The 25,916-nt window shown below is 43.8% G+C and overlaps 1 protein-coding gene across 1 annotated transcript in view; it reads left to right on the top strand.

Moving 5' to 3' along the window:
* Window positions 1–25,916, top strand: part of LOC126485145 (ufm1-specific protease 1) — a 58,597-nt gene that overhangs the window by 8,243 nt on the left and 24,438 nt on the right. The window contains exon 3 of the mRNA XM_050108808.1: window positions 11,746–11,961. Coding sequence (XP_049964765.1) covers window positions 11,746–11,961 — 216 coding nt within the window. The remainder of the gene's footprint in view (window positions 1–11,745; window positions 11,962–25,916) is intronic.

Raw genomic sequence — 25,916 nt, 5'->3', positions numbered from 1 at the left:
ACCTCACCAGAGGCCCCCAAAACCAAACACATCGTGCGGCCGAGGCAGCGAAGAATGCGCCCTGCGAGCCAACGCCGTGAACCTCAATAGTTGCGATAGAATACAACATCGCCTGGAGCAAAAGCAGAAGTCTGCCGCTGCTCAGGAGCCTGATGCGGCCGGTGCAGCAAAGACATCAAGGTTCGATGAGGACGACCGTGGAGCAACTCAGCCGGCGAGCGACCATCTCGGGGCTGAGAGCGATACGATGACAAAAAGAGCAACAACGCGTCCTCCCGAGAATGCAACTCTCTCAACTTCAACATCTGTGACTTGAAAGTCCGGACCAATCGTTCAGCGGCACCGTTTGACTGAGGCGAAAACGGCGCGGATGTCAGATGTTGAATACCATTGGCCTGGCAGAATGACTGAAAGTCTGCGGACATGAATTGTGGGCCATTGTCGGAAACAATAGACTGTGGAAGACCTTAAATGCAAAAGATAGCAGACAACGCTTGGATGGTGGCAGAAGACGTCGTGGAAGACATTCGGACAACAAAAGGAAAATTACTGAAGGAATCCACCACAACCAACCATCGAGCATTCCAGAACGGACCAGCAAAATCTATGTGTAAGCGTTCCAAGGGGAAGTGGCTTTCGGCCATGCAAAGAATTTCCGCGGCGGTGCGGATTGATGTTCGGCACACGCCATGCAAGAAGAACACATATTCGTAATCGCAGCATCGATTCCGAACCAAGTACAGTGCTGACGAGCAAGTTGTTTCGTTCGCACTATACCCCAATGTCCTTGGTGAAGAAGCCGTAAAACAGAGGACTGTAACGAACGTGGGACCACGACTCTGGACTGATCATTATCAGAACGCAACAACAAAACACCACGTCGAACAAAAAGTCTCTCCCTGTGAGCAAAAAATCGGCGAACCAACGGATCCTCAATCCGAGACTTTGACTAAGGCCATTGCGTAGCAACAAAACGCAAAACGGTAGCAAGGACCAGGTCAGCAGCTGTGGCTGTAGCTACACGACGAAAATCAATCGGAAACGATTCAACCACTTCATCGGTTTCCGAATCAATGAACATGCAAGCAAGTTCGGAAGAATCGAATGCTCTATCCTCAGCAACAGGCAAACGGGACAACGCATTGGCGTTTCCGTGCTTAGCAGTGGACCGATACAAGATATCGTAGCGGTACTGCGAGAGGAAAATAGACCAGCGAATGAATTTCTGCTCTGTACGCGGAGGTACAGGCTTGTGCGGATGAAAAAGCGATGTCAAAGGTTTGTGGTCTGTGATGACGGTAAAGTGACGACCATACAAGAAATCATGGAACTTAGTAACACCAAACATGAGAGCCAAAGCTTCTTTCTCTATCTGCGAGTAATTTCTTTGTGCAGACGAGAGCAATTTGGACGCAAAGGCAATAGGGCGATCATGCGATCCCTCTTTGTGCGCAAGCACAGCACCGATCCCGAAATCCGATGCATCTACCATCAACAAAAGGGGTTTCTGGGGATCGAATGGCGTAAGGCAAATATTAGAAAGAAACGCCGATTTCAACTGGCGAAAGGCGCATTCGCATTCCGTCGTCCAGACGAACGGAACACCTGTACGGCGTAAGCGATGAAGCGGAGCTGAAATGGAAGAGGCATTGCGCACATTCACTCACACCTTGTGATTCTAAATCGTGTAATGTTCTTGCGACCTCATCACGCAATGCGTGAGGAACAGTGCGCGCTCTGAAAAATTTCGGTTGCGCGTTGACTTGCAGTTCCAAATGTGCTTCATAGTTCTGAGCGCAACCTAAGCCCGGTGCAAAAATGTCTGCAAATTCTTCACATAGACGAGAAACACTGGCGGAAGGCACAGTCTGGTTCACTGATAGTACCTGATTGACTATAGACAAGTTAAACAATTGAAATAAATCCAAACCAAACAAGTTCACTGCAGAAGAAGAACGAAGAACGTAAAATGACACAAGTTTTGTTTGTCCCTTGTATGTTGCAAGAAGAGTGCACTGTCCTAACACAGGGATATTCTGACCTGAATAACTATTTAACTGAACATTTGCGGCACGCAACGGAGGTTTGCCCAGTTGTTTGTACGTGTCATGATTGAGCAATGAAACTGCAGCTCCAGTATCGAGCTGGAATGGGATGACCTTGCCATTAAAGTCCAAATCTACAAAAAGTTTATTGTCCTGCTGACGACAAGAGCGACTGTCTCGTGCAATTTGAACTGATAGAGGTACAGCATCACTTGCTAATTGACGTGATTTCCGGCGACGTCGACGCACACTTTGTGTGGGACGAACACAGTCACTGGTAGAGAAAGTGGCACTGGACGAAGCGGAAGTAACTACATGAATGTCCATGGGCGAAGGTTCATGAGCCTGAGTTCTGGCGAAGCCATGACACAAGTAAATGTAAGCAATTAGAAAGAACAAGACCCTTTCCGTTGACTCGTCGCCAAAAATGTTGTGTCTAGACAAGACAGCCTAGACACAATGAGAGGAAGCCGAAAGGCACGCGCTAAGTTAAAGCAGGATGGCGTGAGGTCTGAAACAGGATACGTAATGAATGCTATAAAGAAAAGTACGTAGCTTCTGTAACACTTAACTTTAATCCATCCTTGGTACATCGCTATTAACGATATAAGTGAGACTCCATAGATACATGCAATGTTACTAATGGCGCCTTGCTAGGTCGTAGCCATTGACTTAGCTGAAGGCTGTTCTAACTATTGGCTCGGCTAATGAGCAATGCTTCATCCATGTAGTCGCTAGCAAAGTCGTCCATACAACTGGGGCGAGTGCTAGTCCGTATCTCGAGACCTGCCTTGTGGTGGCGCTCAGTCTGCGATCACACAGTGGCGACACGCGGGTCCAACATGTACTAATGGACCGCGGCCGATTTAAAACTACCACCTAGCAAGTGTGGTGTCTGGCGGTGACACCACAACATACACAAAGAGGGAGATCTGAACTTACAGACCTACATTCATCACAAAATCTCAAAGGCTGTCAATTAAACACATATCTTTCAGAAACATTAACACACAAAGAAGCCAAGACTTGCACAAAATAAAAACAAATAACAAACTAAGACACCTCATGACAGAATAAAAACTATTCTATAACCACTTTCTCACTAATTTGTCTCATGTGGACAGACCCAAACAGGACGATGATAGGTTAACAGAACAACATTGTGGATGACAGCTCACATACTCTCCAAACTGACCCAAATAAATTGTCTTCCTAACAATGCCACATAAATCTTTTGCTGGTACAGATTGCAGAACTTTTTGCCATTTTCATAGTTTCCCCACATATGACATATTTAACATAATTGTCCAAGGCTCGAACTACCCCCTGCGGGTCCGGGGTAAGAATAGGCCCGAGGTATTCCTGCCTGTCGTAAGAGGCGACTAAAAGGAGTTTCAACCGTTTCGGCCTTCCATGTGATGGTCCCCCTTGGGGTTTGACCTCCATTTTTCAAAATTCTACAGAAGTACGAGCCTTTTGGGGAAGGATGCCTTACGTGGTGTACCACTGGTCCTCAGTGCACTAAGACCTTGGCACTCAGCATTGTACCGGCGTTGTAACCATACCCACTATTCCTCAAATTGGGCCTAAACGCCTGATGGGTTGTACAAGTTACGCCCATAGTGCATCCCCATCTGCACCTACGATCATGATGGACTTTCCATGGCACCAGAAATCCAGCACGGTAGCCAGCCCGTTGTGGTGGGGTCATCATGTACCCTCTAGGTTGTAGCCCCCTGACATCACAGGGATCGTACTGCCGATACCTGAGCTGCACCCTCCCCACGTCGGCCAAGGAGTAGATGCCCGTCTCCTTGGGGCATCAGGACTCCCGGCAACGGTCATCCTGCCAGGTGGCCCTTGCTGAGGCTGGGGGGCGCCCGTGGGGAGAGCCCCTGGTCGGAGTGGGTGGTATCGGGGCGGACGTTTCACAGATGCAACGTCAACACGTATCAGGTCGCTCTGCGGCCGAGTCTTTCAAAAGGAAAGGTACTGTCTCTGGTTCTGGTTCTCCTGCCCTTTCCCCCTTGGCCACTCCCTGGGAGAAGGGACAGGCCCGCCGGCTTGGGGCGAAGTACTTCCCCCGCTATTTGGTCTGTTCTCAAACCGATGGGGGGACATTCGCCACCTCCAAGCCCATGTTCTTTGTTCAGCACCTTGAGGACATCTTCGGGGAAATCGAGGCTCTCAGTAAGATGCGTTCGGGGTCCGTTCTTATAAAGACCACCACCGCCACACAGTCGGTGGCGCTCCAGGCGTGCGACGGCCTAGGGGACATCCCAGTATCCATTGTCCCGCATCTGGCACTAAATAGGACGCAGGGGGTTATTTTTTATCGGGACCTCCTGCTGCAATCTGATGAGGAGCTCAGGGCCAACCTGGAGTGCCGAGGCATGCATTTCGTCCGGCGAGTCCAGCGCGGCCCCAAAGACCTTCGCATCGACACCGGGGCCTTTATCCTCACCTTCGAGGGGGACGTTCTCCCGGAGAAGGTAAAGGTGATGTGCTACCGGTGCGACGTGCGACCTTACGTCCCGCCTCTTATGCGCTGTTTTCGGTGTTTGCGCTTTGGGCACATGTCGTCACGGTGTGAGGCTGAGCCCCTTTGTGGCGATTGTGGACGTCCTCTTTGTGAGGAACATACATGCACCCCACCACCTCGGTGCGTTAATTGTCCTGGCATCCACTCGCCTAGATCCTCAGACTGCCCCGCATATCAGAAGGAGAAGAAGATACAAGAACTCAAAATTTTGGATCGGCTCTCTTATTCTGAGGCCAGGAAGAAGTATGACCGCCTCCATACCGTACCGTTGACCACTTCGTTTGCCTCAGTTGTATCCACTCCTTCCGCGGTATCCTCACCCCTATCCTGTCCCCCCTCCGCCTCCTCCCCCCATCCGGGGTCTCTGCTTCCGCCTCCCAAATCCCTCCCTTCCAAATCCTCCTCCCCTGTGACCCCCGCCCCCTCTGCCCCAGGGGCCACCCTTCCTCCTCCTCCTCCCCCCCCCTCCCCGCTGCCTGAGAAGCGATCCTCTTCTCAGGCGTCCATCGGGGAAACATTCCGGACCCCAGCTTCCGAGGTCCAGCGTTCCAAAACGGACCCCGCACGTGAGGACCTTCTTCGGGTCCAGCCCACCATCCCTGTGCCTCCTCGGACTTCCAAGAAGGCCTCCAAGAAGAAGTCTCTATCCCCCTCTCCACCCCGGCGCGTTTCATCTGACGCTCCATCCGTGAGTCGCTGCTACCGGCCGTCCTCAGTTTCGCCGGGACGCTCTGCTGCCAGGCGCTCAGCTGGCCTCTCGTCGGCAAATGATGCTGCCCCTCCTACACAACCAGGGACAGCGGCCGCAGCTGGCGACGACTCGATGGAACAGGATCCGCCTCCCGCCGGTTGTAGCGTTGTTCCCTCCGCGGCCGTCGAGGTGACCAGCTCTTCCCCCGTCTCGTTCCCCCTCTTTTTTGACTAGCGATGGCCTTGTTACATTGGAACATAAGAGGTATTCGATCTAATCGGGAGGAATTACAACTGCTCCTCCGCCTGCACTGTCCGCTCGTCCAGGAAACCAAGTTGCGCCCGACTGACCGTATTGCCTTTACCCACTATACCTCGGAGCGGTATGACCTCACCCCTGTGGACGGTATCCCCGCTCGTGGTATCCCGAATGAGCAACATGTTGCTCGTTCGGGACGATGTCTATTACCATCCCATCCCATTGACCACCCCACTCCAAGCAATAGCTGTCCGTATTACTCTTTCTGCTTTTACTTTTTCAGTTTGTACCATCTACACTCCATCGTCATCCGCTGTTAGTCGGGCTGACATGATGCACCTGATTGTTCAGCTTCCCCCGCCGTTTTTATTGTTTGGCGACTTCAACGCCCATCATCCCCTTTGGGGCTCTCCTGCATCCTGTCAAAGAGGCTCACTCTTGGCGGATGTCTTCAACCATCTCAATCTTGTCTGCCTCAATACTGGCGCCCCGACTTTCCTCTCGGACTCTACTCATACCTACTCCCACTTGGACCTCTCGATCTGTTCTACCACTCTTGCCCGTCGGTTCGAGTGGTATGTCCTTTCTGACACCTATTCGAGCGACCACTTCCCCTCTGTCGTTCGTCTCCTGCACCACACCCCATCCCCACGTCCTTCGAGCTGGAACATACCGAAAGCTGACTGGGGACTTTACTCCTCCCTGGCGACCTTTCCAGACCATGATTTTCTCAGTTGTGACAGCCAGGTCGAATACCTCACGGCTGTTATCATCAATGCTGCCGAACGTTCCATTCCTCGTACTACCTCTTCTTCACGTCGCGTTTCGGTCCCCTGGTGGAAAGAGGCTTGTAGAGACGCTATCCGTGCTCGACGACGTGCTTTACGCACCTTTCGCCGCCATCCTACGTTGGCGAATTGTATTGGATACAAACGACTCCGAGCGCAATGCCGTAGAGTCATCGAAGACAGCAAAAAAGCTTGTTGGGCCTCTTTCACCAGCTCCTTTAACAGTTTTACTCCCTCTTCTGTCGTATTGGGTGGCTTGCGCCGGCTGTCGGGCATTAAGGCCCACTCCTCGGTACCTGGCCTGACCTCAGGTAATGAGGTCCTCGTTGATCCTGTGGCTGTCTCCAACGCCTTCGGCCGGTTTTTCGCGGAGGTTTCAAGCTCCGCCCATTACCACCCTGCCTTCCTTCCCAGGAAAGAGGCAGAAGAGGCTCGGCGACCTTCCTTCCACTCGCTGAATCTGGAAACTTATAATGCCCCCTTTACTATGCGGGAACTCGAATGTGCGCTTGCACTGTCCCGGTCCTCTGCTCCGGGGCCAGATGCCATTCATGTTCAGATGCTGGCACACCTTTCTCCGGCGGGCAAAAGCTTCCTTCTTCGTACCTACAATCGCGTCTGGACCGAAGGTCAGGTCCCCATGCGTTGGCGTGACGCCGTCGTTGTTCCTATACCCAAACCCGGGAAGGATAGACACCTTCCTTCTAGTTACCGCCCCATTTCTCTTACAAGCTGTGTTTGTAAGGTGATGGAGCGCATGGTTCATGCTTGGTTAGTTTGGATTCTTGAATCTCGACAGCTACTTACCAATGTCCAATGCGGCTTTCGTCGCCGCCGCTCCGCTGTTGACCACCTTGTGACCTTGTCGACATTCATCATGAACAACTTTTTGCGAAGGCGCCAAACGGTAGCCGTGTTCTTCGATTTGGAGAAGGCTTATGATACCTGTTGGAGAGGAGGTATCCTCCGCACTATGCACAGCTGGGGCCTACGCGGTCGCCTGCCCCTTTTTATTGATTCCTTTTTAACGGATCGAAAGTTTAGGGTACGTGTGGGTTCCGTATTGTCCGACGTCTTCCTCCAGGAAAACGGAATGCCTCAGGGCTCCGTCTTGAGCGTAGCCCTTTTTGCCATTGCGATCAATCCAATTATGGATTGCATTCCACCTAATGTCTCAGGCTCTCTCTTTGTCGATGACTTCGCGATCTACTGCAGTGCCCAGAGAACATGCCTCCTGGAGCGCTGCCTTCAGCGTTGTCTAGACAGCCTATACTCATGGAGCGTGGCAAATGGCTTCCGGTTCTTTGAAGAGAAGACGGTTTGTATCAACTTTTGGCGATATAAAGCATTCCTTCCGCCATCCTTACATCTCGGTCCCGTTGTTCTCCCATTCGTGGAAACAACTAAGTTTCTAGGGCTCACGTTGGACAGGAAACTGTGTTGGTCTCTGCATGTCTCTTATTTGGCGGCCCGTTGTACACGTTCCCTTAATGCCCTCAGAGTTCTTAGTGGTTCATCTTGGGGAGCGGATCGCACTGTCCTGCTTCGCTTGTATCGGTCCATTGTCCGATCGAAGCTGGATTATGGGAGCTTCGTCTACTCGTCCGCTCGGCCATCCCTCTTACGCCGTCTCAACTCCATCCACCATCGGGGGTTACGTCTTGCGACCGGAGCCTTCTACACTAGTCCTGTCGAGAGTCTTTATGCTGAAGCTGCCGAATTACCATTGACCTACCGGCGCGGCGTACTGCTGTGTCGGTATGCCTGCCGGCTGTTGTCTATGCCCGACCACCCCTCTTACCAGTCCTTCTTCGCCGATTCTCTCGACCGTCAGTACGGGTTGTATGTGTCTGCCCTGCTGCCCCCCGGAGTCCGCTTCCATCGCCTGCTTCGACAATTGGATTTTGCCCTCCCTACCACCTTCAGAGAGGGTGAGAGCCTGACACCACCTTGGCTCCAGGCTCCGGTTCATATTTATCTCGACCTCAGCTCACTCCCGAAGGAGGGTACTCCGGCTGCAGTGTATTGCTCACGGTTTGTCGAACTTCGTGCTCGACTTGCCGGTCACACCTTTATTCACACCGATGGCTACAAAACTGACGATGGTGTCAGCTGTGCCTTTGTCGTCGGGGCCGCCACCTTTAAATACCGGCTCCTCGACCAATGTTCCAGCTTTACGGCCGAGCTTTTTGCTCTCCATCAGGCCGTTCAGTATACCCGCCGCCACCGCCATTCATCGTATGTACTCTGCTCTGACTCACTCAGTGCTCTTCAGAGCCTTGGAGCTCCCTATCTGGTCCATCCCTTGGTTCAACGGATACAGCAGTCCCTCCATTCTTTCGCTGATAATGGTTCTCCTGTCAGATTTCTGTGGGTTCCCGGACTTGTAGGAGTGCCTGGGAATGAGGCTGCGGATGCTGCAGCCAAGGCTGCAGTCCTCCTGCCTCGGCCAGCCTCCCATTGTGTCCCGTCATCTGACGTTTGTGGGGATGTTTGTAAGAGGCTTGTGTCGTTGTGGTGGGATGCTTGGTCATCCCTCCAAGGAAACAAGCTCTGGGCAGTAAAACCGCTCCCAACTGCTTGGACAACCTCCTCCCGACCATCTCGGTGAGAGGAGGTCCTTCTGACCAGGTTGCGGATTGGGCATTGCCGGTTTAGCCACCGCAACCTGCTCTCCGGTGACCCAGCCCCGCAGTGCCCTTGTGGTCAGGCATTAACAATGCGCCATGTTTTATTGTCGTGTCCCCGCTTTAGTCAATCTCGTGTTGTCCTGTCCCTGCCATCTACTTTACCGGATATTTTAGCTGATGACGCTCGAGCAGCTGCTCGTGTTCTGCGTTTTATAACTTTGACTGGCTTGTCCGAAGACATCTAACTTTTTTACTTATTTTATCTGCATCTTTGTCAAGCCTTTCTGGTGTCCCGCCCTCCCCTTGAGTTTTACTAGAGTCCATGTGCTCTAATAAATGTGACTGGGCGCTAATGACCTCAGTAGTTGAGTGCCCTTAAACCCCACAAAAAAAAAAAAAAAAAAAAAAAAAAGGCATCAAACTTTGGCAGAAATGACAAGGTGCACAACATTTCTCACAATCTCTCATTCAACATCCAGCTCTATTTCATTTTGTAGTAGAATCCATGGCAGTTACACACCAGACACACACAATAACTCCTAGATACAATTTATAAATAGCATACCAAACAGTTTTTCAGACACAAAATTTACCACAATAGAATGTCACATAAAACTATGCCCTCTACTCACATGCCAACTCTCAAATGTACCACCATATAGGACATCACACATCACATCATCATAAATCATGAGTCCAAGCCATGCCTCATAACAAACACTTTTATTGATCCAAACAGTGCATCACTGCCACAGAGTGACTTCAGATGAGAATAAACTAATAAAGCAATTTCAGATTTTGAGTCCTAATAAAGGATTTTCAAATTTTGGGTCTTTCTTTAAGAAGCTTTGTGTTGTTTGAATAATGTAACGTTGTTACCTGTCTTACTGTGACATTCGCCTGCTTTATTTCTTCATTGATAGTACTTGGTGTCGACATGTTGTGTTGTTGTACTGGCTTAAAAATGGGGGGAAGTTCAACACTGACTACTGTAATTGATGTAGGTGACAGTTGCACAGTTAATTTTCACAGTTATTTACTTTCACAGTATTACACAGTTATATGGCTAGTTCACTATGGGTTAACTTTTGATAAGCCTCATTAATAGTTTGCAGACAAACGTCAGCATACTGCTACAAAAGTTTGCTGTTGAATATCTATGAGCAGTAAATACCTAACCACAGAGTATGTCTTATATCTCAAACAGATTGAACAGACACTGTCATTGTTCTAACAGATGGCCTATTTGTGTTACACTTATTTCATGGTTAAGTTGATGCATTGTTGTTGATCTAACCAATATAGATTTCTCGTCTGAAAATTTATTGTGGAATGACTGTGTCGGGATCAAAATTCGGGCCTTTATATATCCTCACAATAATAGGTACTGATGCTATACATTGTTCGGTGTTTAAGTTACAGAAATTACAATTAAAACATAAGTTATTCAATTAACTGAATATACTGAAAAATTCCTCCTTTTCAACAGTACCTTCTACAACAAAGGTTAGGCTGAATTACTTGTTTAAATAATGAAATTAACAGATATAGTTTTGCAAACAATGCTTTTGATGAACCTGGTAATTATTTTGGGGTTAATTAAGGGCTGGCTTTGCTAATATGTCTTCGATTAGAGCCAAATAAATACTTCAAGGATCCTAGTACTACTACTCCCAAATGTTTATAATTAGTACAGAATTTATGTTTGTTTATAAGTCAACAATAAAATGTGAGTCACAAAACAATTACTGATTTTACTCTACAACAAAAGAAATTAACTAGAAATAGTCAAAATAAATTAGGAAATCAGTGACATTCACAAAACTAAGCACATAATTGAATCTGGTGCTATATTCTTTTACGACTGAGGGCCAACCATTCCTTTTGATGAAAATGCAGATTATACTCATGTATGTTAATAGTAATTAGTCAAAAATGAAAATGAGGAGGCAGATGGCAAAACAAGAGAGGAAGTAAAGAGATCCCAACTTACTTCGTCACAATATGTGGTTTCCGGATCTTTTGACTTAAGTCATGACATCAGATCATTGTAATGACAAACGTTTGTTCCAACACAGTGAAACATTTTGTGTAGGCAAGAGATTTAAAACTTGAATATGTCAATTTTTTATGCTCACATGTTAAAAGCCATGCTCTTTCTTTACAAATATGCAGTTACTTTCTTTTCATTATTTAATTTTAATAAATGATAAGTGTTAGAAGCTGGAAAATTTTGAAGATTTATATAAAATAAGTAACCCTCATTCATTCTAACTTCTCTGGTGTGGCAGTCTGTCCATATTAATCTTCTTTGTGTGTAATGTTTTCTTCCGTTAAAGATCAAACACCAACTCAGATGAAGCAGTGGTTAAAGCACTAAACTTGCATTTGGAAGAATGGGACTGAAATCCCTATCTGGCCATTCAGAGTTAGGTCCTGTGGTCTCCCTAAATGGCTAATTTCCTACCCCATCCTTGTATAATCCAAGCTTGTATTCCATCTATAACCTCGTTTTTGATGGAATTGTATTCTTACTTCCTTCCCATTAAGGACAAAAATTAATAAGTGTAATTTAACAAAGTGCAAACCAGTGTATGTCAGCGGAAGTGTGAAACCCTACAAATAGAACTTCTGTGCCCTGACGTTCTGGATTTTCCATTACTGTAATAAAATTGTGATTATATTACATTGTACCAGTGGTTAAGATCTCTATTTTTACATGTTTGCTATGTATGCGAATCTGTTTATAATTTCATGTGATTGTTAAGGATTTTGAATGATATTCATACAGGCCTGCCTTGTCCTAGATGTACTCTACAGTGTATCCTGCAAAGTGATGCACATCCCAAGTGGTCAACAACTGTGCAAGCATATTCCTGAGCTAGTGGAACACTTCTCTCAACTAGGGTCACCAGTGATGATGGGTGGTGACAAAGATTGCTCCGCAAAGTGTATTGTTGGAGTACACACAGATGTTGAAAGAAATGAAGCGTCACTTCTAGTAGTGGTAAGATGAGTTTATTTTATAACAGTGAATGATTTCAAAACAGGGTTCTTGATATAACTTCACATTCACAGTCCTGACAATGTTCTTTGCTGTCAGTAGGCTAAAGTTATTAAAATTTAGAAACTTTGGCAATGGAGATAGGCGTTTGTTAGTGTGTCTGCTAGATATTAAACTGCTTTTAACAGTGGAAGGATAGAGGGGCAGTATTAAAGTGTTTCAGACACAAGCTGAGCAAATACATCATTGACTTATTGTTGTTACACATTATATCAACTTTTTAATCTTCATTTGTTCATCTGCCTATATGCTGTAACCATCTGCATTTCAGTTTTCACTGTTTCTGTGATATTTCCTACTTAACCATTTACTTGTCATTGTCTCTTTTCTTATTAAGCTGCATGTGTGATGCACAGGAAATGTGTGTGGAATGTGTGTTTCCACAACATTTTTGCACTTTGTTTTGTCTTACGTTCAGCCGACATTTGTTCGATGATTTTTCTGACATTTTGCCAACATGAGTGGCTGGCATTGTCAAAGTTTCACGCTCCATTTGACAATGCAAGCCATTTGTGCTGGCGAAACATCAGAAAAATCATCAAACAAACATTGGCCAAAGAACCTGTAGTCTTACAATATGTTAGTCTTCTGCAACAGATCCCATGGAGAGTGGTCTGTAAGATGTGGAAAGAAGCCAGTGATGTAAATTTAATTTAAGTGCAGTACAGTGAAATGACTTGACATGACAAAACACAGTAGTATTACAATTGTTATTGTAGTTATAAAATAACCTAAAATGTTGAACTTAAGTTATTGTCAATGTACACTTCAGTGGAGTAGCAGAAGTTGCTGAACAGCACATTCTTTAATCTTGTCTTAAAACATCATCACATTATTTACCTGACATTTAATGTGCTCTGACAATGTGTTTAATAGATGAGTACCTATGTGTATTATATTTATATCTCTAGTATGTTCTAGAATTCTAATTTGGGAATGACAAAAGATATATATCCTTCCTGGTGGTATTTGTGTATGTGTGTAGCAACATCAGAAAGGATAACAAAATTTTATGTGTTGACCATAAAGAGTGTAGTAGGAACAATAATGTTTAAATGTGTAGGTGACTTGTCACGATACAGGATATGAAATTTAGTAGAGATAGCTGTCACCTCTGACAGCAATACTGTCTCTGTCACAGCTTGCCATAGTCACCTGAGTGACTGCTTGACAGATATGGGTGCATCTTTTATGGTGCTTTAACTGCCGTCTTAGTCGCTAGCAACTGAGGCATGGCAGTGTCTTGGCAACCCATGACTGAGATGTTTTCAGTGGGTGAGAGATCTGGAGAATATGCTGGCCAGGACAATAGTCAAACTCGCTCTGTATCAAGTTAGATTGGGACAGTACAGGTAACATGTGGTCTTGTACATATTAGCATGTTGGTAGTGGAGGAGCAGTACCCCAGAACAATAAACAGCAGCCTCAGTAGGACACAATCGTGCTGTAGTCATAGTTGGCATGTGCTGATGAACATTGTTCCTTCTTGTATGAGGTACAAAATGCTCTTTTCACAAGCAACTGACATTCAGTTCAATTTCTGAGTGAGAATCTTTCATCTAAATCTAGATACATATGGCACAAACAACTATACCGCATGTAGTGGTATCATTACTAATCATTTCCTTACCATGGAAAAAACGAATGTCTGTATGCCTCTGTTGTTATTGTTGTTGTTGTTGTAGTGGTGGTCTTCAGTCCTGAGACTGGTTTGATGCAGGTCTCCATGCTACTCTATCCTGTGCAAGCTTCTTCATCTCCCAGTACTTACTGCAATCGACATCCTTCTGAATCTGCTTAGTGTATTCATCTCTTGGTCTCCCTCTACAACTTTTACCCTCCAAGCTGCCCTCCAATGCTAAATTTGTGATCCCTTGATGCCTCAGAACATATCCTACCAACCGGTCCCTTCTTCTTGTCAAGTTGTGCCACAAACTTCTCTTCTCCCCAATTCTATTCAATACCTCTTCATTAGTTATGTGACCTACCCAACTAATCTTCTGCATTCTTCTGTAGCACCACATTTTGAAAGCTTCTATTCTCTTCTTGTCCAAACTATTTATCGTCTATGTTTCACTTCCATACATGGCTACACTCCATATCAATACTTTCAGACACGACTTCCTGACACTTAAATCTATACTCGATGTTAACAAATTTCTCTTCTTCAGAAACGCTTTCCTTGCCATCGCCAGTCTACATTTTGTATCCTTTCTACTTTGATCATCATCAGTTATTTTCCTCCCCAAATAGCAAAACTCCTTTACTACTTTAAGTGTCTCTTTTCCTAATCTAATTCCCTCAGCATCACCCAACTTAATTCGACTACATTCCATTATCGTTGTTTTCCTTTTGTTGATGTTCATCTTATATCCTCCTTTCAAGACACTGTCCATTCCGTTCAACAGCTCTTCCGAGTCCTTTGCTGTCTCTGACAGAATTAGAATGTCATTAACTGCTTGCTCAATATACAGATTGAATAACATCGGGGAGAGTCTACAACCCTGTCTCTCTCCCTTCCCAACCACTGCTTCCCTTTCATGTCCCTCAACTCTTGTAACTGCCATCTGGTTTCTGTACAATTTGTAAATAGCCTTTCGCTCCCTGTATTTTACCCCGCCACCTTCAGAATTTGAAAGAGAGTATTCCAGTCAACATTGTCAAAAGCTTTCTCTAAGTTTACAAATGCTAGAAATGCAAGTTTGCCGTTCCTTAATCTTTCTTTTAAGATAAGTCGTAAGGTCAGTATTGCCTCACGTGCTCCAACATTTCTACGGAATCCAAACTGATCTTCCCCGAGGTCGGCTTTACCTGTTTCTCCATTCGTCTGTAAGGAATTCACGTTAGTATTTTGCAGCTGTGACTTATTAAACTGATAGTTCGGTAATTTTCACATCTGTCAACACCTGCTTTCTTTGGGATTGGAATTATTATATTCTTCTTGAAGTCTGAGGGTATTTTGCCTGTTTCATACATCTTGCTCACCAGATGGTAGAGTTTTGTCAGGACTGGCTCTCCCAAGGCCGTCAGTAGTTCCAATGGAATGTTGTCTACTCCTGGGGCCTTGTTTCGACTTAGGTTTTTCAGTGCTCTTCAAACTCTTCACACAGTATCATATCTCCCATTTCATCTTCATCTACATCCTTTTCCATTTCCATAATATTGTCCTCAAGTACATCACCCTTTTATAGACCCTCTATATACTCCTTCCACCTTTCTGCTTTTCCTTCTTTGGTTTCCATCTGAGCTCTTGATATTCATACAAGTGGTTCTCTTTTCTCCAAAGGTCTCTTTAATTTTCCTGTAGGCAGTATCTATCTTACCTCTAGTGAGCTAAGCCTCTATATCCTTACGTTTGTCCTCTAGCCATCCCTGCTTAGCCATTTTGCACTTCCTGTCAATCTCATTTTTGAGACGTTTGTGTTCCTTTTTGCCTGCTTCATTTACTACATTTTTATATTTTCTCTTTTCATCAGTTAAATTCACTATATCTTCTGTTACCCAAGGGTTTCTACCAGTCCTTGTCTTTTTACCTACTTGATCGTCTGCTGCCTTCACTATTTCATCCCTCATAGCTACCCATTCATCTTCTACTGTATTTCTTTCCCCCATTCCTGTCAATTGTTCCTTTATGCTCTCCCTGAAACTCTGTACAACCTCTGGTTTAGTCAGTTTATCCAGGTCCCATCTCCTTAAATTCCCATCTTTTTGCAGTTTCTTCAGTCTGTACAGACCCTAATTTCCCTTACATCATCTTCATGGTCCTCCATGAAATGTGTTTTGGCAGTAATAAAATCATTCTGCAGTCAGCTTCAAATGCCTATACCCTGAATTTTCTCAATAGTGTTTCATGCAAAGAATGTCATTTTCCCTTTGGGGAATCTCATCTGAGTTCATGTAGCATCTTCTTAACTTTCAGTTGTTTATTAACCTACTGGTAACAAGTCTAGCAACATGTCCCTGAATTATGTGTCAGTGTCTTCCTTCATTCTGAGCAGGTCGTGATCCCAAACACTTGAGCAGTATTGATCCCAAACACTTGAGCATTAGTGATCTCAAACACTCAAGCAGTACTCAGGAATGCGGTCACACAATTGTTCTATACGTGGTCTCCTTGCGGATGAGCTACAGTTCACTATAACTCTCCCAATAAACCAAAGTCAAATATATGCTTTCCCTACTATTGTCCTTATGTGCTTGTTCCATTTTATATTTATTTGCAATGTTACGTTGAGATATTTAATTGATGTCATTACATTAAGTGGCATGTCGCTAATACCGTATTATAACGTCAGAATTTGTTTTCCTACTCATCTGTATTAACTAATGCTTTTCTACATATAGACAAGCTGCCATTCACCAATAGACTTTCTAAGTCGTCTTGTGTCATTTTACACTCACTCAACAATAATACTATACTATACTACAGCATCATCAGCAAACAGTTGCAGGTTGTTGCTCACTGTATCTAGCAGATCATGTATTTACATAGAGAATAAGAGCAGTCCAATCACACTTCCCAGGGAGACTCCTGATGATACCCTTGTCTCAGATGAATATTTGCTGTCAGGGACAGCATGCTAGGTCCTAATACTTAAGAAGTCTGCGAGCCACTTGCATATCTGGGAACCTGTTTTTGTATGCTTGAGCATTTGTTTAAGTATGCAGTGGGGCTTACAGAAATCTACAGGGTGTATATGACCCGGGACAACCGGGAAAAATCTGGGAATTTTTCATCTGGGAGAAAAATGGGAAAAACCTGGGATATTTTTAGAATTCCGGGAATTTTTCATTGTTTAATTTTTCAGTTAAATTTTTGTAATTTTGACTGGTAAGAACCGATACTCTAACAAAGGATATTACTGTATCCCGCTACTGCAGAATAATACTTCAACAATAAAACATAAACAAGAGAAAAAAACAAAAATAACTTAAATTGCAAAGAAAATGCACCATATACAACAACGACACACAGTGCTCGTGCAAGTGTCTGCCAATTGAAAATGTGTAAAAGGCTTTAGGAAGACTATGCAGTGCTTCATAACAACAAATTGCCTCCATTGAGCGAAAGTCGCAACTGTTTACAGTTGATTTGTTTTAGCAGTTATGCGCGGGCTTATGCCCATGTGCAGTTGAGTCACGTTTGAGTAGTAGATTCTCCCACTTCTGGCAACAGGAATGTGGCTGTTGGCTGTGCAAGCAGTCGCAGCAAGCAGCTAGATGCTACCGGGAAAAGGGGGCGCCAAATTCATATTCTTGAGGGAAAAAAAACTTGTTTCACAAAGCACCTAACATCCACCGCACGTTTGCCTATTGATTATTCAAATGATTTTGAAATGTTTCCCTGTTCGTTTTTGAACATTTTTGAACACATTTTAAGTTGATTTCTGAATGAATCATGAGTTGACTTTTGAATGCATGCATAGTGTACATGATGTATCTATCAGGAGAATCCTCGTTGCATTTAGAAATAAACTTTCCGCAGACAAAAGGGGATGGGGCTATACGAGCTTAGGGAGTAAAGCCGAACGGATGAATGTCAATCGCTGCCTGATTATGTGGTTGATTGGGTTTGCAAATGATCAGCATTGTTATAATTACTAGCGAAATCCATAGCTTCAGACCACCAGAATGGATATAAACAACTGACAGAAATAACAGGTGAGAAAGATTACATATTATCTTCTCGGTGTATCCAAGAAAACGAAATTTGACCGAAAATGTTTGGCCAGATCGCTACACTAGTAAGGACCAGTAGTACAGTCCCTGGCTAGCAGCTCCGTAAGTTCTATTCTGGAAGTAACGCGGAAAACGTGTTGTTCGAACACGTAATAACGCCTAACCGGAAAATAATCGCGGGACAAATAAACCTGTGATTCTGGCAGGCTTAGTGAAGTTAATCAGCGAACTAATTTTGACAGTGGCAGCAGTAGCTACAGAATTGCTGATGACGAGATTGTTTGTTAGAACGAGGAAGAAGAAGAAGAAGAAGAAGAAGAAGAAACGGGGACATCACACAAATTATGGAAGAATAAGACGATCCCAAATTTATATAAAAATTTCATAATACTACTTATCGATCTCATGCTAGAGAAGATGGCGCGTATGAATGAAATGTGAAACTATTTCCTAACATAAAGCCTTTTGCTTGCAGTAGGCCTAATAGGCATTTGATATTGGTACTTATTGGATTATATTCTGTTGTGTTATAAAAATGGCCATTTGTGCCAAAACAATCTCGTTTATTTGGTGTGTTACAAAATTGCTGCCTTATTAGAATGGCCTATTTTGTTAAAACTAACAGACAGTGACAAAATAGACGTAATCAGATCGAGAAACCACACCAGTCTTGGGTATTATTTGTATTAACAGCTTTTTCAGTATTAGATAACGACATTTCGATTTTTCATGTAGCAAAACGTTTGACGAACTTTGATGAGGTAATAGATTCTTTTGCAGAAAGGAAAGAACACCATGTAAAGCTGTAGCAAGATTAGAAAGGAAAAAAATGCTAGGAGCTAACGTTTGAAGAAATGTGTAATTTCTTGCTTATCTCTTGTCAGTATTGGCTTTATGTATCCTATATTTAATTTTATGTCACACAAAACAGAAAGTTATTAACTAATAGGCAATAAAGAGTTCAGATTTTCTGAAGAGTTCTTGTTCTCTCACTTATGAAGAGGCGTGGCACTGCACTTTGGCATACTTAAGATGGCATACTTAAGACCAAATAATGTGTCTTACATTTCCTTGAATTCATATGTTTTATGTTTCAGTCTTTTCAGAATCATGTGCGCTACAAGATGAACATATTTTGAAAATTCGATTTTTTTTTTTTTTTTTTTTTTTTTAGTATTGACCCAGTTCGCAAACATTGTATATTCGGGACTGATGCGCAGTGCTCTGAGTTATAGTGGGTAGTCTCCAAATGACCCGTATTTACAATTAGTGATTTTGTTGTTTCCCCTTCGTTAACTCTCACGTCAAATGAAAACAAAACTGATATCTGTGGCCAGGAGCTATCAAGTGAATTAAAGCAAATCAAGTGATTACGGAAGGCTGAAATACGTCATTAGTTTCAGATTTTATTTTATTTCCACCTTTCTGACAATCAAGCATTAATTGCCTTGCGGAAAAATGAAGTTATTTTTGTCTGCTAAAGAAATTTGACTTTTGTTAACCTTTTCCGCAGTGGCAGTCAATGTATTTGAAAAGAAATTTTTAATTCTACAGTACTGGCTAGTTTCAACTGTTCGCTTCTTTTCAAGTGCACGTTTTCATTTTCTAGCACGTATGGCATTATGCCATAATAAAGAACCAAACGTGATATAATACAGTACTGGTGCTCCAAGAAAATTTACATCCAGAAAACCACACTGAAAAGCTTAATATCAGGTCGAGGTCTACTTCATTGAGAATCTGGACATAGAATGTGCTCTTTAAGTATGCACTTTAAATGTGCACATTTTAATATGGTTCACAAAATTTCGACGCTCTTGCAGTATCCTCTGATGTCTTTTTTTTCTTTTATGACATAATTTGATCTATCAATGTTTTACACGTACATACATACGGGCTTCCTACGTTAAGAACCAAGCGCGGTGTCGCCTGTTATCTGCGCTCTCTGGCAACTGCTGAACCGAACATATTTCTAACAGGTTGTGGGAAAATATTGCGAATGGTGGTTTGAAAAGCATTACTTTCAAAGTAAATACCCTTTTATGTAAGTAGAGCTATGTGCAAGAAAGTACCATGAATTTATTAAATCACAGTGTTTGACTCTCATTTAAAAATCAACTCTTTGATGACAAGCCATTTAGGAGGATTTCGAACCCTGAAGATCAGACATTTATGACATCATTAAAAAATTTACTGGCACATTTGTGTGATATATCTTAAAGTGTAACACGCGCAAAAAAGATCAACAGTGTATGCGAAAGCTTAGCTTCTCTTGCAGCTTGAGACCAATATTATATGTGAAAGCTTTGCTTTTCTTGTAACAACACTATGTATATTAATTTAAACTATTAACTTTCCCTGTTTGTGTGTTCGTGCTACTTAACAGTGATGTTGCTGTTGGCTGACTACATCACGTGTCCTGTGCTCTGAACATCCGCTGTCATCGGCTGGCGAGATCACGTGACATGAGCTACGAACGGCTTACAAAAACGCATTGAAGTCTTGATTTCAATAATTTGGAAATCAACATGTGGTGTGTGGTGGAATTCCAATGTATGCTTTCGTAATACGAAAATATGCAGTGTATATGTTGCTGCACATCAAAGATATTTCCAAAACGTGTCTTTTTCCCTGAGTTTCGTTTTCTAAAGTACCGGGAAATTGTACGCCTGTGTATAAAACCATAACCATTCAAAGGATTAATAAGGGAAAATATACTATCACCCAGGAGAAAGTGTATTTTTAACCGGGAAATCCGGGAATATTTTTTCCTTGTCCACATATACATTCTGATGTAGGAATATTGAATTTGCCTGTTGCCCTTCATCCATGATTTGCAGGATACCATGTGAGGAAAGGGTAAGCTGAGTTTCACACAAGACTGCACAGAATGCAGATGGCATTGTTCTTATCCTTGTGCTGTCATGCTCAATTGCTGATCAGTTGCATATCTATATAGTCCACGCCATGCCAACTTGAAGTTTCTAGCATATTGTCTTCATAGTGCTGCAATTTTTGTGGCCACCAGTGTATACATTGTGGAGTATTTGTCAAAATACCAAGTTTTTGAGGTTTCTGCAGGCTGTTCCAGGATTAAGACCAGATAAGTTTTTCTAATAAACTTCTGTATTCTGAAAATACTCTCAATGTAAATTAAGTTTCCCTAAAATTTCATAAGGCATTAGTGAAAGGAAATGTGCAGAACATATTAGTACATTCATTTTCAAGTAAACAATGTCAGTAATCATGCATACTGCAATGTAGCTGAACCAAGTCATTTCAAGAATTCTTGGCAGGGGGTTCTCAGGTTAAGATTGTGACTTTTCTGTAGTTCCAAAAAACTTACTTTCTGCTTCTTGTATTTCATTGTTTCACAAACCTATTTTATAGTTTTGACACCAGTGGGAACCATTGAACCATTTGTACTGAGCAATGTCAAAATTCAGTGATAATAGTTTTGCCTTGAACCATCTAGTGATACTTTCAGATATTTTGTTAGTTGCCTTTTTAAAAGAGGACTGTCCACATTTTCTGTCCATACTTATGTCATCTGTGGAAAGAACAAAATTTGCACCTTCTGAAATTGCAAGTTGAAGATCATACATGTATATCAGAGACAACAGAAGAGCTGAATTAGAACTTTGTGGTGTACTATTTCTGATTCTGAGTGCTTATTTTTTATGTGACAGATGTGTGATCAATACACTTTATTTTCTGTCGTTTAGATAACCTACAGTTCATGAACCTGCTCTGTTCATTGTTTCTTAATATTTTGACTTTTAAATCAAGTCTAAAATATTCCTATTGTTGTAACCGACCAGTTACTATAGCTACTGACCACAGCAGATATAAGTCCGCCACTACAACAAGCGTAGTGCACACTGACACTCAAACGGTTCACCTGCAACTACTGAAGGTGGGAGCCAGGGGCAATCTTGTCACCAACTGCTGTCACCAGGTCTGCCATGCGTACGCAGCACTACACTAGCAGCACCTGACGTCGATGGTATCTTCATAGGGGCGTGCATGGCCCTCCGTGGCCTCAGTTCTTAAATGTGTCCAAGATGTGTAAACTACTTTCATTGCATTCTTGTTGATGTCACTCTGTGACCCAGTAAATTATCTCTCTTTTACGGTTGTGTGTTTCCTTGTTTTCCTAGTTAGAACACAAGTGGTAACATTGAGGGTTGAATTTTTGACGTGTTTTGGATTCTTAGGTTTTTCTGTCATTTGCTTCTTCCATGGAGTCTTTACTCCAGTCACTTGTGTAACAAAAGCAGGCACATACAGCTGTGTTGGAATGGTTGTTCGCTTCTTTCACCCAGGCTCAGCTGCCTGTTGTTAAGCACTGCCATACTGGCATGCATACGAGAAGTGGCTTCCGCAATGTTTCGTAGTGTTCTGGGTGGTTGACATGGAGATATGAGAGAGACTTCTCTTAGCATGGATAGCCCCTCATATGTATCGCCTACTGTGCCAGTTAGCTCCTCTGCAAGAACCAGCACTGCTTTCTTTTGACAGTATTTGTAGTTTGCTGTCCTGCTATCACAAGCATACACATGTAGTCACTGTAGATGTTGAATTCTACCAATAATACAAACAGTCACAGCACTCATATAGAGCTTGGGCGACTGAGCTTTACAGCCACATTCGTAAGTGTCAGTTTGCCACGGCTTAGTCTCAGGAATGGTCAGAGATGCACTCATTTGTTGGACACCAGATAAGGAGGTGCATCAATGTGCCCTTCCCTTTGAAGACCTTATGTTAGGGGAGGTTTTGAATTCTGCACAATCATTCGAAGTCACCTGCACTATGGACCAGCAATTAGAGGCTTAGAGTGATGTCACTGTTGTTGACAGCATGGAACATAGCATGCTAGAGAAAGAGGAGGTAGCCACAGTACAAACAAGCCAACTGGGCTGATTCAGATGAACACATCATCAGCAGCTGGAACAATGAACACTGCTTCCTTCATGCCCCTTTATTTTTGTACAGTATGAGCTGATGCCCTGCTGCAAGTAGTGGGCCTCATGCCTTAAAAAAAAAAGGGAAGTCATATACCAGCATGATTTCAGTCTCCATCCACGCAGCAGTTATTGTAAGAATCAGTGGCTGTTGAGAGATTTAATGTTTTGTCATCATGTTTGATGTTGTCTGCAGACCAGAACAAGCTTTTCATTGAGGTGCAGGTGAGGGATAACCCTTTAATCCTACAAGTCAATACGAGGGCCACTGTGTCCCTAGTCAGCTCACAGCTAGGCTCCCCACTGTTTGTGCATGTCAAGTGTTGGTTGGTAAGCTATAGCAGATAACAGATTCTTATTCTTGGCCAATTCAAGGCCAACACAGTTTACGAGTCAGTCGTCAATTTTGTTATGTGTTTGGTGGTTAATGAAGCAGGTACTGAAAATTTGTTTGGGTTAAACGTCTTTGCTAGTTTTCATGTTTCTATTACAAAAGCAATGCATCTGTTGCCAGACCAAGTGCTGCAAATTGGATTCCTTGTTTTCTGAGTTTTTGGATCTATTTGTCTCAGTGTTAAGTTACACAAACAATTTCACTGCTCACATCACCCTCCATATCCCCTGCTGACCCTCACTTTTTTTGGGTGCGACCAGTGCCGGTTAGCATTGCATGACCATTAAGATGACACTGAATGTCATTTTGGTGATCAGACTGATTTCCTCAAGTGAATGGTTACTGTAAAGAACTCGTCTGTTCAGCTTTGGCTGTGTGGCAACTGAAAGGTCACTATTAATGCACAGACAGTCATAGACACTTACTCCCTGCCTCATCAGGAGGAGTTGCTCACAAACTTGGCCGGGGTGGGGGTGGGGGGGGGGGGGGGGGGTTGTCAGTTCTTTCCAAAAATCAACTTGGTCAAGGCCTACCTTCAGATTCTGATTGACAAGGCATCAAAACAGTTGGTTGTGGTTAATATGCATTTCAGCCTCTAGCAACATCAACAGCTAATTGTTGGTGGTTGCTGGAACATCTGCCATTTTCCAAAGCTTTGTAGAACAGGTTACGATGGTTGTCTCTCGTTGCATAAGCTATCTTGATGATATTGTCGTGTTGAATGCTACCCTGGAGGATCACCTACATAACCTACAATCTTTGTTTGCTCTTTTAAGGCTGTGGGCCTCAAACATAATCTCACTAAGAGTCACTTTTTCCAGCCTTCCATTGCTTATTTGGGTAATGAAATTTCCCGACAGGGTCTGTTCCCCATGGAACAACATGTCACTGTCATTGTGGCTGTGCCCCGCCTATCTAATCAACAAGAACTTCAGGCATTGTTCAGCGAAGTGGTGTACTATCTCAAGCTTATTCCCAGAGCAGCTACTATCGCTCACCTTCTTGTATCTGTTGCTTCAGAAAAGTACTGCTTTTGTTTTTGTCTGCAACCTGTGAGTGTGTTTTTGTGTAGTTTAAGGATAGACTTTGCTCTGCACCATGTATTGCAACATTTCAATCCAGCAAGAATTTGATCCTTACCATGGACACATCCCAGTTTGGGGTGGGAGCGATCGTGGTCCATCACCGTTCAGATTGCTATTAACAGCCTGCTGCCTTTGCATCAAAAACACTCAACTTGACTCAGTAAGATTATTCTCAGGCGAAAAAGAAGCTCTTGCTGTTGTTTATTACTTTAAAAAATTTCATGTGTACATCTGTGGTGCAAAATTTCATTTAATTAAGTAGCCATAAGCCCTCCTTTTCATATCTCTGTTATCTTGTAGGTACCCTTAATGGACAAAGCCATTCATCATCTTCAGAGTTGGGCTCTGTTCTTGTTCCGGTACAATTAGAAGATCCATTTGCGTCCCATGTCGCAACATAAAAATGTGGATGCCATGCCTCCTTTGGCCAGAAGAAACTGCTTTGTTTTCAATGGGATACAGAGGTGAGGCACATGATAGATGACTTCCCCATCACCAGTTCCCATATTGCCTCTGCCATGGTGGCGGATCTGGTTCTCCAGCAGGCAGCAAGTGTGATATGCATTGTTTTTCCGGCACCTCTGCAGTGGGAAGTCCTCTGAATATTACATCAGTGTCACTGGGGGATCTCTTGTGCTAAACTGTTGGTGTGCTGCTGTTTCCTTTGGCCTAGCATCAGTCAGGAGGTGCAGTACCTTGTCACGGCCTGCTGCAAGTGTTTGGTCAGCAGGTGTCACAGCACACTGTTTTTTCACTGCACTACCTGGGGAAAGAGTCCACATTGATTTCAGTGGCACTTTTTAGATACTTTCAGGTTATTGGCAGTTGGTGCTTTTTCTCATTTTCCTTAGGTTGTTCATCGTCTGCCTGTGACAGCAGATTCGCTTACAAGGCCCTGTCAAAGGTATCCTGCACAGAATGCATGCCTTGCCCACAGGTGTTCAGCAATGGTCTTCAGTTCGTGACTCAATATTTCAAGGACTTCTGTATTCACAGTGGCATTTGCCACATGACAACACCTCCCTTCCATCTGCAGTTGAATGATAAAGTGGAACATATTGTCCAAACAGTTAAAACACAGATGCTCAGATATGTAGAAGATTCCCTGGCTGAGAAGGCTCAGATTTTCTCCTGCTCTCTGAGAATGACACCAATTAGGGCAATTAAATGACCCTTGGATTGTCACCCACGGAGAGTGAAATGAGACGTCAGAATGACAGTAGATTTGTTCTATTAATTTCTTTATTTTGGCCCTCAGCTGTAGTACACCAAGAACAGCTTGGTGGATGCATCCGGTTGCCTTTCATGCGAAATAATAGATGTCCGGCATTGCTGACAGCCCAAATAGCGGAGCTGTGTATGGTGTCACTTGATGTCGCTGTCATCTGTGGCTGCGGCTGTGATGACAGTGTGGCGATGCAGCTGACGATGATCGTGAACTCCCTCCAGCAAGCGGGCAGCTCCTGTGTCACTCAGGGCAGACTGCCCTGTCTTGTGGTCGAACAGCAGACTCTGTACTGCATTCCAGGATGCCTCACCTGGTCTCACAGGCTAGGGGTGTAGGCTGTCATACTGAGATGAGAATCATTTAGTACCCCAATGGCTGAGTATTTTTTTCACTCCAAACAATGGTAGTTTAGAGTTTAAGGCAAGTTCTCTAAACACTTCCATGGTAGAAAGTGAGGAAAGTCCTCCCACCAGTGTATTGCAGTGTTGGCTGTTGCTATACCACACCCAGCTGGCTATGCTTCGCAATGCCAGTCAGCTGTGTTTTGC

The sequence above is a fragment of the Schistocerca serialis genome, chromosome 6 (genome assembly GCF_023864345.2).
Source record: "Schistocerca serialis cubense isolate TAMUIC-IGC-003099 chromosome 6, iqSchSeri2.2, whole genome shotgun sequence".
NCBI classification, from domain to species: Eukaryota; Metazoa; Arthropoda; class Insecta; order Orthoptera; family Acrididae; genus Schistocerca; species Schistocerca serialis.
Note: the sequence above shows the minus strand (reverse complement) of the source record. Positions and strands in the feature narration are given on the sequence as shown.